The 17,553-nt window shown below is 37.8% G+C and overlaps 1 protein-coding gene across 1 annotated transcript in view; it reads left to right on the top strand.

Moving 5' to 3' along the window:
* The window catches only part of CHD1 (chromodomain helicase DNA binding protein 1), a 65,319-nt gene that overhangs the window by 1,593 nt on the left and 46,173 nt on the right, over window positions 1–17,553 (top strand). The window contains exon 2 of the mRNA XM_009275822.1: window positions 1,244–1,448. Within this exon, the coding sequence (XP_009274097.1) occupies window positions 1,396–1,448 (53 nt within the window). The 5' untranslated portion in view covers window positions 1,244–1,395. The remainder of the gene's footprint in view (window positions 1–1,243; window positions 1,449–17,553) is intronic.

The following is a 17,553-nucleotide window of genomic DNA, read 5'->3' on the forward strand; positions in this document are numbered from 1 at the left end:
TTGCCTCCGCCACCGCGGGGTCCCCGACCTCGCTTCGTTCGCGGCCCGGGGTTGCAGGGCTCCTTCCTATCACTTTCCCTTCCCTCATAGCCTTTGTTTGCTGACCGGAGTGACCCGGGTGTCTGAGATGGTGCCTGAGCTCAGGGCATTTCCCACCCTGGAGCGAGGCTTCCGCCCCCCACCCCACACCCGATGAGCTCTGGGTTGGGCTGTTGCATATTAGAGGAGAGCACCTCGGGGCAGGCAACGAGCAGGCGAGCCCCTAATCGCTTTCACACCACTAAATCTCTGAGAGGCGCTGCTCTTTATCTGATTATTAGTGAGTTTATACTTGCAGTCCTTTTACCGTGAGCCTATACTTTCTCTAGCTGCATCGGATACTGCAGTGATCTGATTTATGATGCTCTTGTATGTGAAATAATGATTATTCCATCTGTGGGATCTTGCTGGTTGGATTTAGTTGAGACAATTATTTTAAACGAGACAGTCTTTGTCTTCCTGCTTCTACCCACAACTGGATGTAAGCATTATGTGTATATCTGGAAATGCTTCCATTACATTTTGTGCATGAAATACATTTTACTAAACAGATCTTAGCAGAACATTAATATCTATGGCTTTTACCTATGTGTTCAGGTAGGCAGTTTTTCTTTAAAATTTATATCTACTTTGTCCTGAAGTCAGTACTGTGGCAAAAGTTAAGCCACGAGGTATAATGCAGACATGCAGTAAGCTGTTCTTCTCACCCTGCAATGCTAAAGAGAACGTAATTTCCATAACATTTCCTATTCTGCAGCTAGTGGTTCAGCAGAAATTGCCATCTTTATAGCACCATCAATGAAAAGTTGCATAAAGAAGCATAATGGCCTGTATGCTGGGACCCAACTGCAGTCAAGCAAAAAGCTAGACAGGTCTTTCCTTTCATACATTTGTGTGTTTCATTTAGTTCTTTCAATTTTCTTAAGTGTAACTAATAAAAAGGCCTGTTCTTCTTTTGAGAAGAATTTTTTCTGGTTTTCATAGACATCAGGAAAGATTTTAATTTTTTTTTCGGACAAGAAAATGGTGATAAAATGATCAACCATGAACAAGTGTCACACAAAGAACTATTTTTCAGTTAAAAACATGACATCAAATATGATGCCCCCTTTCAGTGTTAGTGAAAGACCAAGTTATTTTTTGGTATCTTTTTAGTTGCAAACATACTTTGAAGTTGTGTCAATGTTTTCCTTTACTATTTTAGGTATTTGGGGAGAAATCTTGAATACCTGCAGAGAACACTAGAGCAAACACATCACCTGGAAAACGTACAAAGTACCAAGAAGTGGATTCTTGATATCCACCTTGTAACCTGAGTGGACTTTTATTTATCTTTTAAACTTCTTAATATTTACAATGAATGGGCACAGTGATGAAGAAAGCGTAAGAAACAGTAGTGGAGAGTCAAGGTAAGCGCTTGCTCATTTCAGTTATTCTTGGCTATGTATTCTTCTATATTTTGTTTACTAAAATTGCTTTGTATTTGAACTTGATGCCAAAGCTTCCTGGTTAGCAAGCAGACCATAGTTAGGAGGACTGGAAGTGCTTTCTTACAGGTGCTTAATCTGATTGTTACATTCATGTTGCTTCAGCAACATAGTAAAGCTTAAATAGTATTAAAACCGCATCAGCATCCAACAGAATAGTAGTATTCTTTTGAGGGAAATGTCTAAAGTGTCAAATGCTGAAACATTGTATTAGAATGTTAAAATAAAGCTACTGTCTATGAAGTGCAAGGCACACATGCACAATGTGTGTTGTATAAAACCCTAACAAGACTAAAGGTGGAACAGTGGGCTGTTCATTTTAGTTTTTGATATAGAGTACTTCATGATTCTTCCCTCTTTAGAGCTGTCAGAGCAGTATGTCTGAAAGTGTTAACTTTGTATTTGTTTTCTGAAGTGAAAGTACAGTTTTCCAACTGTTTTTTTAATTAAAAAAAAAAATCAGTCCTCTAATGTTGAATGCTGGTCTTCTAGCGTATGTAGAATGTTCACATGTTTGGAAGAGCCTGAGTAGAACTTCCCTGCATCCATGCAGGATGACAGCTAGTTTGTAGGGCTGGAATTAAGTTGTCTTTCTAGAATGATGCTAAGTTCAAAAAGTCCCTCCTGTGCTAGAAAGTTTAGATTTCTGAAACTGGAAATATGGTGAATGCTAAAGGTTTAAGAAGTCAAAGTAAACTTGCAAATAAAAAGTTGTTTTAGATTTCTCTTCAAGAGGTGGTTGTGACATGCTGTTAGTCTACCCATCTGTCTCTCTGCCCCTCTTTCTGATCACAGCCCGTTGAACCAGTTAGCTGATTCTGTCAGTCAGAGGGTCATAAAGAAAACTGCATTCTGCGGACTTTATGGAAACTTCCAGTTGGTTAGAGAGAGATCTAAATTATTGCCTCAAGTGAAGAAATGCAAGAAGAATGTAATTGCCAGCTGATCAGTCAGCATCTGTGGGCCATTGAGCTTTGCACGTAGCACAGCATATGACAGAGTGGGAAGAAGGGGAAGAGAGGGGTGTTTAGGTGACTTTAGATGCACATCACAAGGAAATCTACGAACAGTAAAACTAAAGAAACTTTAATAACTTTTGTGTATTTTTATGTCAAGCTTCCTGTTATACAAAGGAAGTGTCCTAGAAAGACAGTAAACTTTCAGTCTTATGAATAATTTGTAAGCTCTAATACATAATCATGTTTGAAGATTTCTGCTTCCAATAAAGTTGATACTGTTCCAGTTAGCAAACAAATTTGGAGTTTCTTCTAGTAAAGGGCAAAATATTCCTGGTTACTTAAAAAAAAATAAAAAAGCTTGTTAGGTGAGAAGAGAAACATGAACAAATGGTGTGAGCAAGGCAAGTCTTCTGAACTATAAGACCTCCAACAAACATGAACTTAGCAGGGACAAGCCTGATAATTTTGTGTATGAATTTTCTTACTACTTGAAACAAGCTACCTTGCCAGAGACTATGTGGAAAAACTACTATGTTTCAAACTGTGACTGCCCATAAATACCAGTATATCAAAGTTATTTAAAAGCTGTAGCAATTTGTAAGACTAAACCAGCTAAACATCATAAAGTTCCCAGCAACTTCATTAAAAGTAAGTATCAGGAAGATGAATCATACTCAAAACTTGATACTTGCCTGTGAAGCGAGACTTTGTTCTTCATCTTAAATGTCCTGCTAAGGCACATCTTAAAGTTTGAAAAAGTTTTAAAATGCTAAAAACCTTTTTCCTAGGCTTGTATCAATCATTAACCTCATAGCCTAATTCACAGGCAGGTCTTGGAAAGCTTATTTTCATGTTTGCTATGCATTATCAGGAAACTGTTTTTGTAAATGAAAGGTGAAAGCTTGCCATTTTAAATGATGGAAACCTTTTCTGTCTAGCCCAGTTCCATTACTAAAATAACTATTGCAAAAGGAGTGTGGCACTTAAGGAATATCTTTGTATGACTTGCCCCTCTTGTTCAGTCTTTTTTTTTCCCTTCTTCTTTGTAAGTTTCCAGAACTCTAGATGGTTTTTACTCAGAGGGGAGTTGCCTTAGCAAGCTGCAACTGCAGACAGATAGCTAACTGTAACTTGGGAAGTGTTGCTGTATTTAGCCTTCAAATCTGGAAATGTGAATTCTACAGAATGGAAGTAGAGATTAGTAACAAAATATGTTTACTAAGCTTCTGGTGGTCCCGTTCCATTCAGAACGCTAGGGAGGGAAGTGGGACAAGTGAAGAAAGCAATTGAGAATTGCTGCTGGGAATAAATTGCAAAGAAGATCAAACTCTCAAGAGCTGGTAGAAAAGAAGAGATGAAGGCAAATACTGTGATAATCTGAGCAGCAGCATTGGTGATAACTACAACAAATCTTTGAAAATTTGTGTTGATTTATAAATTTGACACTTTACAAAGTGCAGTAAAGCCATTCACTTCCCTTTGATGCCTGGTGTAAAATTCCATGGCTGTCATTCTGGAGTGACAGTCTTGATAACAATTAAATACAGCCTGATGTAGGGGAGCCACCATCATTACTTTAGAAAGTTAGGAGCAGCAGTGGATCAGGGCTGGATTTACAAAAATACACAGGCCTCATGGATACTGCATTGTATTGTTTTACAGAAACACCATGACTTGCAAAAGTTGTGGAAAGCCTGTAGTATTCTCAGCAGTAGGAGGGCTGGAGAAGGGATTGATCATAAACCTTTGATTTTATGCACTGGTCAGCATTGTGGTAAGGGATTGTAGCTGTCCTTTACTCCCTGTGACTGGCTCTGAAGGTGAATTATTTCTGAAGTGTGTGAAAGAAATGGCCAATTTGCCATGCTCCTTGCACTCCTTTCCAGCGTTGCATCTGTTTATCTGTCTGGCAGATGAGCAGAAAACTTTCCTGTGTGGCAGGTGTTGAGCCTGAAGTTCTGTTTTGCTACAGGTGGAAAAGTCCATCTCTTGTATTTTCACGGTTGAATAACTGGCTGCACTGTCTGGACTTTCCTTTTCTATTTCAGCAACCTCTGAAGCTACAAATCAGTACTAGAACCAAGCATGATGGAAATTGTAGGCTAGCATAAACGCTATTACGTAATCTTGTTGCTTGATGTTCTGATTTCTGTGTAAGAATTACAGCGAAGTCTACTCTCCAGCTTCTTGTTTACTTGAATCACTACTCTGGAATATTTTTAAGTAGCTCAAGGTAAAATATCACAGCTATTGTTCATCTGGACAGCAAGTGAGTGTAGACACAAAAACTTTGTAGCAATACTCTGAGAAGCTGACTCTTAAAGCATCTTTGTGCAGTGTTCTTGAAAGCATTCTGTTGCAAACTTGAATATAAGTAAATACAGTCTAGTTAGATAGTAGTAAGAAAGCTTAATCAGCAAGGAAGGGCAGTTATACCTGAACTGCAAGACAAGCTCCAGGTAGAACAGAGACTGCAGAAGTAAAACATTGGTGCTAATTGAATAACAATCTGATTTCCCATCTCTTTGCTCTTACTATGTTTCCTGCAGAACAAGGTATAGAGGACTTGATCAAACCTTCCGTCTCCGTAGGTAAAAAAGATGTGCTCAGTGCAGCTTAACTGGAAAGTAGCTGGCTGGAATGCATTGTACTCCCATTTTTGCAGTTACCATTCTTTACACACTTTAAAGCTAATGTTGATAGAAGATAGTAATTTCAGTGGGTTTAATTCACTTTGTGGATTGAATAGTCTGTGGACCACAAAAGATAGTTAAGTAAAGACTAAAAACTTCGTCAGCAGGCTTCAATTTACTATAGAAATTCATACCTTCCGTAGGAGGTAAAAAAGATGAATTGAAAGCCATGACTTTACGTTCTTGCTTTCAAGAAATCTAAATGGGAGTTAAAACAGAGATTCCCCAAGCGTGTTTGCAGAATTATTCCCATGTGCTGGCTTCTTTTTGGTAGAAATTTAATAGATAATACTAATAAAAATGTGTGTATGTAGCAAGAGAGAGCATATACATAAAACTAGACATACGTAGGTACATACTTATATGTTAGTGCGCAGGAATTCTCAGATCAACAAAAGTACCTGAATGGTAAAAGAAACTGTTGGTAGAACTTACTGTGAGCAGCTAGTGGGTAAAGCAAGCTCTTCACTTCTGTTAGCAGTAATCTTCTCTTTGGTTATTAAGTTGCTATTTTACCAGGAATGATATCTTACAGAATTAAGCATACTAAAGCATGACAAGGTGTCCTGATCCAAGTTAAAAGCATCTTTTTGCTTCTTTTTGGAAAAGTTCAGATAGAATATAGGTCAAAACCCAAGTGTTTTTTCTCTAGAAACCTTTCCAACTAAAAGAATAAATTATAAATTCATGATACAGCTTACACTGTGCATATGGTCTCTAGTTTGGCTTTGGGACTCCTGCTGAATTAATCCAGGTCCCAGTCTTTGTCTAACCTAACTGGCTGGCAAATACTTGTTCCACTTATTTTAGATTCAATTCCACCATTCTGAGAGTTTCAAAATTTTAGCTGATGTGAGCTTTTCACACTCCTCAGGACAGAGTGAAGTTTTGTGATACAGGCAGCGTATACACAGGACCTATCCAGATGTGGCCCCTCAAGTGTTTTTTTTGGTTGGTGGTTGTTTTTTTTTTTTAATTAAATCCCATTTAATATTTTTTTGCTGGTGATCTACAAGGAGCTTCTGGTAAAGACATCATTGTGTTGCCCCTGGAACCAGATGTGTGTCGAAGGATGGTCACATTGCACAACAGTATAGTAGATCCCTCGGGAACCACTGATACCTCTTGCCTGTGAAGGATTCCTGGAACTTCTTTGCGCTCTTAAGATGTGTGACTTGTGGCTCTCAAATAAAGACTCTCAATGTGGTTCATAAGGTCATGAAAGTTGGTAGATGATCAGTATAGTTTTGATACCTTTGCTTTGGGGAAAGTTTATAGTAGTGGCAGCAGATAATAGTCTGCAGGACTGGAAATATAATGCATCTCTTTGAGTTGTTAGCCCATATCAGGAAAATTAATTTGAGTTCATGCTTTGTAATAGCTGAGGACGGGAAATAACACTTGGTAGCCTGAACTTTATGCTCTTTGTTCACTCTGCTTTTTACTGGCAGTGATAAATAAGATAAATCTTCCTTATGCATCTAAATCAAATTAAATAGTTAAGACTTCTTTAAAAATAAAACTAAAAAACACTTTCATAGCTTTTGCCTAAAGAAACTTATTTGTGAACTTGGAATTTTAAGAGTTTGGCATTTAGGGTCTGTTACTTCTGCACATTTTTAATGGGTTCTTCATATTCAAATGCTTGCCTTCCTTCAACTTCTGGTTTATTTTAAAAACAAACAAACAAGAAAAAAAAACCCATAAAACCAAACAGTCCACTGTCATCTCAGATGCTTTTCAAAGACCCTGGAGAAAGTAATCTTTTTTTTTTGTTAGTGTGTTGAACTTCATTTTGCTCAAATTGTTACTCTTTCCTGCTGTTCTTAAAACAGAAGATTCTTAAGGTAGCTTAACCTAATGAATGCACTTGAAATCAGTGGTGACAAATTATCTGCTCTTGGATCCATTCTTAGTCTAGACCTTACACAGGAGTCTAAAGGCTCAATCAGTTCTTTTACAATATGACTTGTGTAGCTTTCCATTTTAGGATTTCTCTTCCTAGTGCCTTGTGTAAATTAGCAGACTTTGCTCCTCCCTGTGCGATCCTGTCAGGGGCACCTTGTTTTAAGGGGTAAGCTAGTGAAGCTAAACCTAAGACTATTGAAAAGAACTAATGACTCTGTGACAGGATACTTGCTTTTAATCTGTTTCAGTGATCTGTCTCTTTAAGCCTGTCATCTCTCCAAAGCATTCTCCAGTTTCATTACGTAGGTATTTATTGGGGGGGTTGAAAAATTAACAGGTAAAAATAAATGTGAAAATTACCTCCTTTGATACTTTCATTAAGGTATGTTGCTTTTCTTGCAAAGTAGCTTGTAAATAAATACTGCATTCAGGCATAAATTCCTCTTGAATATGTAGGCAGTATCTGGAGACAATGTTTGTAAAAAAGAACAGACAAATTACTTCAGTGTGTCAAACTTCCATACCAAATCAGATTTGACATGTGCTGCTACATTGCATTTGACAAATGCAACTACTTGACTCAAGGGCTAGGGGTGAGAGAGGTTTCTTGACTACGTATCCTGGAAGGTGCTCTTTATAGGCTTCACCTCGGTTTGTCAACATGCATGAAACTATACTTTTTCATGTATAAGTCCCATCCTGAGAACAAGCTACTCATTTTTAGTATATACTGTTGCATGCCTGCAGCAAGTTATCAAGTTATCATTGACAGCTAACTTTGTCATCACTGATGTGGTTTGTTTGCATGGTAGAGAAATAGTCTCACCCCAGCAGTACTGAAGAGATCATAATTATTGCTTTATCCATCATATTTCTTTCTGTTTCCATAGTCTTACGATGTTTCACTGTTTTGTACAGTCTTGTGTATTGCTGTCTTTAGGGGTTTTTTTTTTGGTTGAACAAAGTATAGTGAATGTAATGTAAGGTTTCTTATTCAGGAACACCTTTAAACACATAATGCTGTTTTCATGTTACTGATTTTTTTTTTTTTTTTTTTAATAAGCAGTATATATAATTTCATTGGAGCAGGAGGAGGGAAGATGGCTTATGTGACACATTCTTAGAAGAGGGACTTACAAAAGCAGGAATTCCATTTTGAGTAATGGAGTTAAATGCTTAAAAGAGCACAAATGGTCTTCAACAGTTAATGTTAGCAAATATGTTGTATTGCTGACCTTTTCTAACCAACTCTATTTTGTGATCTAACTTGCTTTTTTCCCTACCTTCTTCACTGACGAATGGGCTTCCAAGAAAGCCCAATATCTACAGAATAGAGGTGTTGTTAATAATACAGAAATACAGTATTTGCTAACATGAACTGTGTATTCTGTAGCTTAACTTGCTTTGCCCTGTTGTTTCCATTACACTTCCTATTCTAGTCTTGATAATGCTTATAATTTCTGTTGGCATTTGGTTTCTTGGAAGGCCATTCATCAGTAAAGAAGGTAGGAAAAAAAGCAAGTTAGACCAGAAAATAGAGTTGCTTAGAAGGGGTCAGCAGCTGTACAAGACCAGAGCAAACGGAAGATATAATGTGACGTGCTGGGATAGAGTAAATTTGACAAACACAGGTGAATAAGTTAACTGAGTATGAAGTCTTGTATGCTTACTGTTTCTCTGATTATGTTTAAGGTATGTATGACTGTCCTGGTTTCAGCTGGGATAGAGTTATTTTCTTCCTAGTAGCTGGCATAGTGCTGTGTTTTGGATTTAGGATGAGAATAATGTCGATAATGCACTGATGTTTCAGTTGTTGCTAAGTAGTGCTTACACTAGTCAAGGACTTTTCAGCCTCTTATGCTCTGCCAGCGAGAAGCTGGGAGGGGGCACAGCCAGGACAACTGACCCAAACTGGCCAAAGGGGTATTCCATACCATGTGATGTCATGCTCAGTATATAAACTGGGGAGAGTTAGCTGGGGGAGGTGTGACCGCTGCTTGGGAACTGGCTGGGCAGTTGGTGGGTGCTTGGGAACTGGTCGGCAGGTGGTGAGCAATTGCAATGTGCATCACTTACTTTGTATATTCTTTTATCGTTATTATTATTTTCCCCTCCTTTTCTGTCCTATTAAATTGTCTTTATCTCAACCCCGTTCCACTGTGCGTGGGGGGAGTGAGCGAACGGCTGTGTGGTGTTTAGCTGCCTGCCGGGTTAAACCACAGAAAAGTTGAATGAAGAAGATAGGCTCCAGCTCTGGATTGTCCTGCGGAGAGACTATCTTGACTATGTTTGGAAAGGGTGAGGGAAAGACAGAAAGGTCCTAATTTATGCTAGCTGCCTGAAAATAGTGGAGATTTTCTCTTACTTTCCAGTTTTAATCAGGATTTTTTTGAAGAAGGAGAAAAGAGGATACAGATGCACATGCAAAAGGCTGGTTAAGTTGTACCTAAACCATCTCTTTTACTCTACCTCAAGTGTCCACAGCATGGTGGGTATGGTGTCCACTTTTGCCTTTTGCTGAACTGTTTCCAGCAAAAGTATCTTAAGCAAAGGCAATGACCCTGGCCTGAACAGGAAGAAAAAGTGGCAAGAAATAAAGCACTTTGTCTCTCCTTTTCTGTAAGGGGAACTCTGAAGAGCAGGGGATCAGAATTGCTGTTCTTGAGATAATGTTTATGTAACAGCTTTAGACAGCAGGTGACAGGTAATTGTGACAGTATTCCAATCCTTGGTTGAGGAAATACTTAATATTCCTTGCATCCTACCCCTAGAGATACGATACCAGAATCTCAGTAATTAGTAGTGCCAGTTCAGGTGATTAATTTTGTGGAGGTCAGTGGTGCTACTTTGCACTAATGGGCATTACTCATTGCAAGAAAAGTCAGTCAAATTATGGACCGTAGCTAGACTACATCAGATAATACTTGAAGCTCATTAGCTGGAGAAGGAATTGCTTATAGACTATGCCTCAAAAAATGCAGGGAAAATTAAAGAACCCCACAGGCAAAGGTGGAAAAGAAAGTGACCAAGGGTGTTATGACTACCTCACAGCTAATATCTCCCTGAATTTATGTTTTAACATCTTTATTACAGAACTTAGGTTCTGTTTCTTTAATGCAAGTAAACTGTCTTGCTATCAGACAGGGTTTTCTTGTCTTTTTTCTTAATGCAGCAACTGTTTTAAAAGTCAAATTTTAGTACAGTGCGAAATGCTCTCACTTATCATTTGGTCTGCAATGGTAGCTTTCATTGATTATTTATAGAAAAATACACGTTTTCTTCTTGGATTGTACCTCCTTTCCTTTTCCACTTCAAGGAAGATTAAACCATTTCTGGAATTCTGCTGATACAAGTTGTTAAAATAAGAGATTACTTAATAAGCTCTGAAAAAGCTTGTAGACCTCTCTCAAGCTGATTATGATTGTTTTTGCCCTGTTATAGCTGGCTGTTAGGGTATCCATTTCAGCAGATCAAGAAAATGTCATCTGACCTACTAGAAATCCGTATGAAACTTCTGTATCCTATATGTCTTTTCCTATGAACTTCAAAAACTCAATTACAGTTTAAAAACTGTGGCAAACAAGTTCTCTAAATTTCCAGTGATGCTGGTAGACACTGCAGCGTAATAGGAGTTCTGCATGCTGTTGCCCTTTTTCTTAGTCATGTCAGCAATGCCATGCTCCATGGGAAAGGGGAGAAGGTATTATACCACGTAGCAGTTTAAGCACTTGGAAGAATGACTTGCAGTATGTCATGATGCAGTGTGGAATGTGTGTCTACTAAAATTGAAAACTATCAAAACCACCTTTTTCATTTTAAATCTATTTAGTTTTTTCTAAATTCTGTATTGATTTGCACTGTTTTATACTTCAGTTTCAGGACAGCAGTCTTAAGAAATACTGCCTGTTCACACCTGCTTGTTTGTTTCACTTCTTCATCAGCCCTTTAGAATGTTTATGAAAACAGACTGTTTTAAAAAGCTGAATCTGTTCCCTCTATGGATGGTACTGACACAAGAGTTCGGACTGGACAGAGCAGCAATAACAATGTCAGAAAAGTTATTCTTGAACCCTCACTCACAGGTGAATGTATGGGTGAGGACTGAGAGTGTTTTCAAAGTGTGGTAGCTCATAGTACTACTTCTACCATTGTTCAAATTGTGTGAAAATTGCTGAAACACAGAGCAAAGGTAGGAGCAGTTAAAGGAAGACTTTTAAGTTCATTGTTCCTGAGTTCCCCCTTTACTATGAGGAGATAACAGATGTAAATTTTCTTCTTGAATGCACGTGCGTGTGTAAATGTGTGTACCTTTTCTTAAATAATTCCACCTTTACTCTTAGGGTTAGCATCTAGCATACTAGGATTTAATCTGAATTACTGCTCATGTGGAAGAGGGCCATAGATAATCCCGTGAAAGGGATTACAGATTTATGTTCATTTTTAAAAGCAAGGCTTGCTTAATGTGTTTGGGTTAGGGAGAAAGGAAGGCTTCTCTCCTTTACCTTTTTTTTTATCCCTTAGTGCAGTGGTCTCCAAAATTTTTTTTACGCACTCCTATCAATAAAAAAATATTTGAGCACGCACCTCCAATATGTGTATATTCATTTATAAATTATATACATGTACTGCTGTACATCTTTTTGTTTTACTTCTAAAAGGATGAGATAAAGTAAAATCTTTTCAAATATTATTTAATCTTTGTTAATGGCAAAAAAAACCCTTTTTGCACTCACTAAAAAAATTATTATGAATATTCTTATTTATTAAAATCTTGATTTAACACTTTGTGATGCAGTGGTTTAAAGGTATGGTTCTAAGTTCAGTTTATGTTGGTACTTGGTTTTAATGGCTTGCATAGCTGAAAAAACAAAGATATGTGGATCCAAGTGGAAGAAGTGCATCGTTGACTGCACTTACTAAATCATGATACTCATTTTTTCAATCCCATCCACTACTTAAGCAATGTTTTTTCTTAAAATTTGGCTAGTAAATTTCCATCTGCCCTAGTGTTAATCAGTTCTTGCACATTAATCAGAAGGAGTGGCAGTTTTATGTTTTTAACAAATGGGTTCAAAACCCACTGAAACTTTTCGGAAGATTTTTAAACAGGTTAGAAATTTCTGTCTCTGACTTTTTAAGTGTACAGACATGATAGCTTTTATAGGTGACATGCATTGGTTTTGGCAATAAAATCACATAATGATGGAAACCTTTCCAAACATCTGTTTTCAGAATGCTCTCTCCATAGCATGAATTTCTTTTGAAAAGTAGTTGCTTTCTCATTGTTAAAATGTCACCTTCATCTGGAAGGGATACACTAAGTGTGCTTATTTCTTTGAAAATGTCTGCTAGGTAGCATGCTACTGGTGACCATTGTTTTCACAGAAAAGGTCAGCAAATTTAGAACACTTGTTTTTTGGGGGTTTTTAACTTTTTTTAAACAAACGAACAAGCAAAACCCCACACCCCACCAAAAACTAATCTTCAAGGTCAACAATACTTTTAAGCAGTGAACACCTCTTGGTACAAAAGATTTTATGGTCACTCCCCATCTCATTACAAAGTATTGTAAAAATTTTACTATTTAGCAGTCTTGTTTTCATAAAATTAACCAGTTTGATGACATCCTTTCACACTTTGTACACTTCTGGCTCCAGATTCTTTCCTGCAATAGTTTGCCTATGGTTGATGCAGTGGATGAATTTCATGTGTGGTGCTATCTCTATCACCCTTACCAGAATCCGTTTTTTATTCCAGTCAAAGCAGCCACTCCATCAGTGGTTATACTTGCACAGTTTTTCCATAAAACTTCCTTAATTTAAAAAAAAAAAAAAAAAAAGTTGTTTACTGTTGAGAACATATCTTCTCTGGTACATCTTTCCTTTAGTGGCTCACAAAAAAGTAGTTCTTCACGTATTTCATCATTAAAACAAAATCTAGCAAATACCGTAAGTTGGGACATGTTAGAAGCCATCTGTACTTTCATCCAACCATAGAGCAAACCTCCTACAGTGCATTTGTTCTAATACTTGTTTCTTCAAATCTTCACCAATGTTTTCTATGCGTCTTTCAACAGTGTTTGTTGACAAAGAAAGTTGCTACTGTTTTTCATGCATTATTTTAGCCATTTTTACAGCAGCAAGAAGTAAATTGTCCAATGTCATGTGGCATTTTTGTCCCTTGCTCTTAGGTAAAAAAACCTCAAAAGAGACTTCTAAACATTTAGTGAAATTTTGTGAAGTACAGAATTGAGTATCGCCTGACTTGAAACATTGCTGGAGAAAACAGAGGTTTGACTTTGTGTTCTGAATGGTTAGTTTTCAAATGATTGGGATTGCTTCATACTATTGTTAGCTAATATCTCAAGGCACGATATACACTTAGGACGAGGTTAATTGTTAAAAATAGTGGATGTAAATACATATTTCAAATAGTCTTGATAATTCCAACTTTTTTTGTACAACTTCTTGTCGGATGTGATTAGATTGTCATTGTTTTTTACCTCGCAATGTGGCTGACAAAGAGCTTGTACTAGGAGTAGGAGAAGTGTCAGCTCTGCCATTTTCTTGTTGCTCACTTGCGCTCACAGTATTAGTGTTATCTTCAGTCCACCGTTTCTTTGCAGGAATCTTTTTAAACCATTTTTCCATTTTGTGAGGGTTAGTTTGGTTAAAACTAAGTAACATAATCCATAAATCCACCTAACCAGGCAGAGGCAAACTGCAGTATGTCACAGGGCACAGAAAGGGAATGAAGGAGTGATTGCGCCACTGTTATCCCTCCACGTTGTGGAGCACATGCTTCCCCAGGACACCTCACCTATCATATGTGACACAGGACCCTCAGACATATGGGCTGAGTAAGATTGCCAGTGTCAGTCCGTATATTAAATATTTGTAAAGCTGAATTTGTGGTGTGTTCTCCCTCCCCCCCACCCCCCAATTGTTGGTTTGTTGGGTTTTGGGTTTTGAGGTTTTTTTATTAGATTAAAAATAAATCTAAATAGAAGTTCCAATATTTTCGTCATACACCCCCGTGAGTTGTCTTGCACACCTCCTGGAGACCACTGCCTTCATGTGCCAGTAGTTTTGTCTTGACAATGAAGTGTGGTGAGGCTGGGAGAGGAGGGAGCAGTTTCTCTTTCATGAACACCTTAGGGCAAATACTACAGATAAAAGATTGGCTCCTTAGAGGATGGTAAAGCAGCCTTTAGTTAAATCCTGGCATTCCTCACATCAGTTAGCAGAAGTATGGATTGTCTTTCCCACCAGGGAGGCTGGCTTTCAGAGATAGGTTTCTCAGTTAAGTCCTGAGGCAGGGTGACTCTGGGTCCTGCTTATGTGATAATGAGAAGCAATGACTCATTGTTAAATTTTGTCTAGGTCAGCACTACATGTGAAACAAAAATAAAAAGCCAAGTACAGATAATGTCCCAGTGATTTTACATCTGCAGAGGCAAAGTGCTAGAAAAGGTTGTTCTCTGGATGTTGAATTGATGTGCTGTAGCAAACTGCTAGTATCTATGTTGAATAGAAGTTGAAACTGAAAACTACTGCTACAGTAGTTTTTCAGTAAGACTTCATTTTCAGTATCCCATTTTTTCATTACGGACACTGCTTAAGAGACATGGCTAGAAAACGCCACAGAAACATTTTACTTTTCCATTTGTTGTGAGGGGAAAGGTAGTTCTTTATTCTCCTCTTTACGTAACACTTCTTCCTCTGTTCCAAGCAAGTCTTTGCATGTTTTGGTGGCTTTCTTGATTTTTAGAAACAGTTAGGTAGGTCTATGTTTTTACTTTATTGCTGCTGCTTTCTTACAAGTATTATTTAAAAAAACAAATAAGGTGCTCCTTTGTATCAGAAGTTGATCGCTAGTCTGGCAAGTTGGTAGTCTGGTCTGATACTGGTCTGAAACTGTTTCCCATGAGAGATTAATAAAACCAAGAAAAAAACCAGTTAGTAATCAAGTCTCTTCTTTCTTTCTGTCTGCCTTGTAGATACATACCTTTAGAGATAATTAAGAAATAAGTCTTAGGCTGAAAATTTCTATTCAATTTCTGTTTGAATAGGTAGCTAGTCCTGTTAGGCAATAGAGGGTTGGGGGGGGGTTTTGTGGTGTTGATACAAAAAGGTTTTCTTTTAACTGCTGGCATTTCCAGATAGTTTGGTTAGGGAATAAGCTTTCCTTTTTTTTTCTTTTTTTTTTCTTTTTTTCTTCTAGTTTAACAAAAAATTTCTGTGAGAGTAGAGGCGGTGACTTTGATAGAGGGAATGGCTGAACGTAAGTTCCTTGTTCTTCAGCCTTCTCATGATGACATCTGTGTTAGTGTAAAATGACTTGGAATTAGCTAGCAGTAAGTTTTTCTTTTAAAAAATAAAAAATCAGTATCATAGTCTTAAATTATGATATATTAGTGTTACACATTGTGAAAGAAGATTATCATTAGAAGTGTTAGACCAAACTTTTTTTTTTTAAGTACAGGAAAAGCAAGGACACAGTCTGCACCCAGAAGTGTGTGATGTTTTGATCTTGGCATAAACATGTTCTCTTTTGGATCTTTGATTGCAGTGACTTAAGTGATAAAAAGCAAAATACCAATTTTTCTCTCTAATTTTGAAAATATTTTTTATGCTGAAAACTGAGCACTTAACCTGTAGCTCTTACTGTATGATGTGTGTTTTGCCTTAGGTTCCCACCTGAGTTACTGTTGTCCACCACTGTTACTGTTGGTTCAAATCCTTTAAATTTCTCAGAGGAAAGTCCTTTGATGTATGGACTGTTGCAGCTATTGGGGATTTCTAGGTATTGCATGTCACACAGTGCTGCCCAGTACTGTGTCAACGATCTGCAACGTGTCTTTATTGCATATGTTTATGCAGAACTTACTCATGTATTACCCCATTTCCTACCTCCTTTGCAAACAAGAGCTTTAGGTTTCTGGGTTATAGTACTGTCTTTGTAGGGGTTGTGCCTCCAAGTCAACATTCTGCTGAAGCTCGGGTGAGCTTTTGCGTCATGTGAAAGGACACAATGAAATAAATATGCATTGGTAGTCCTCAGAGCCCTTCAGTTACTTGTCCTGTGGCCAGTGAACAGGAAAGTTCTTCACAATTCAATAGAAATGAAGTCACATCTGTTAATCTTACCTTTTTTTTTTTTTGTATGTGCTGTGGTTGCATCAAGACCTCTGGGATTATGTGGTGCACATGAGGAGGTATACAGGCAGAAACTAGTGTAGTTTCACACATCTGTATTAATTTGGGTGATTAGAGTTGAAGTATGCTCTGCCCAGCATAGACTAGTCTTGTGTGCTTGAGCTCCTATAGTGCTTTTTACTAGTTATTTTCAAACTTTTTTTTAAGCATGTATGAATACTGCCATGGCATCTTAAGATTTGATAAATGAGCAAGTCTTTGCTGTTTCCCTAGTTTTAAAATTACTTACTGCTACTCGGTTTGTCTTTTCCCATTTCTTTGTGCTGATTTAACACTGGGGGATAAGAAAGCTTAGTAAGACGTTATTGGTGCTACAGCCTTTAAATTTTATTTTTCTGTTTTTCTCTGTTCTATGTACCAATTAGCTGTTAGTCTACAGTAGTGATCCTGCATTGTCCTTCACACATGGTATCATTAGGGCAGCCCTAAATCAGTTGTGGGGAAGGTTATTATTTGTTCATTCTTCTTCTTTCTTGTAATTTCCTTTCTTTCTCTCCCCATCCCTTTTACTTCTACCTGCAGGTTTGTTTTGTAATCTTGCATTTATTAGTAATGTGGTTGAATATTGACTTTAAGATTTTTGCTGTTGTCAGATGTTACTGTTAGTTGATATGCAGTTGGGTTGTATTAGTCTGCTCTTGTCCAAATCAGGCCAATTTATTGTGAGAAGCAGGGTTTATGAAATAGCTCTTACTTTGCTGGTCTTGCTCATAAGCCTAATGGGAATTCATTCCCAGACTCCCAGCTTTGTTGAGAGCTAGTTGGCAAGATAAGGAATCTGTGTTTTGTCTGAGTATTGAATATGGTATTATCCACCTCTGTTGACAGGTTGATAGTACTTAACGGAGACCTTAGATGATAGCTAGCTGATCTCTTCATAAAGAAAAAGATTTGGAATTAGTTGGGTTTTTTGCATCCAACCCCAGAGCAACTAGCATCATTGTCCTGGTTTCAGCTGGGATAGAGTTTATTTTCTTTGTAGTAGCTAGTATAGTGCTGTGTTTTGGATTTAGGATGAGAATAATGTCGATAATGCACTGATGTTTCAGTTGTTGCTAAGTAGTGCTTACGCTAGTCAAGGACTTTTCAGCTTCTTATGCCCTGCCAGCGAGAAGCTGGGAGGGGGCACAGCCAGGACAACTGACCCAAACTGGCCAAAGGGGTATTCCATACCATGTGACGTCATGCTCAGTATATAAACTGGGGGGAGTTAGCTGGGGGAGGTGTGACCGCTGCTCAGGAACTGGCT

The sequence above is a fragment of the Aptenodytes forsteri genome, unplaced genomic scaffold (assembly GCF_000699145.1).
Source record: "Aptenodytes forsteri isolate BGI_AS27 unplaced genomic scaffold, ASM69914v1 Scaffold91, whole genome shotgun sequence".
In the NCBI taxonomy this organism is placed as follows: Eukaryota; Metazoa; Chordata; class Aves; order Sphenisciformes; family Spheniscidae; genus Aptenodytes; species Aptenodytes forsteri.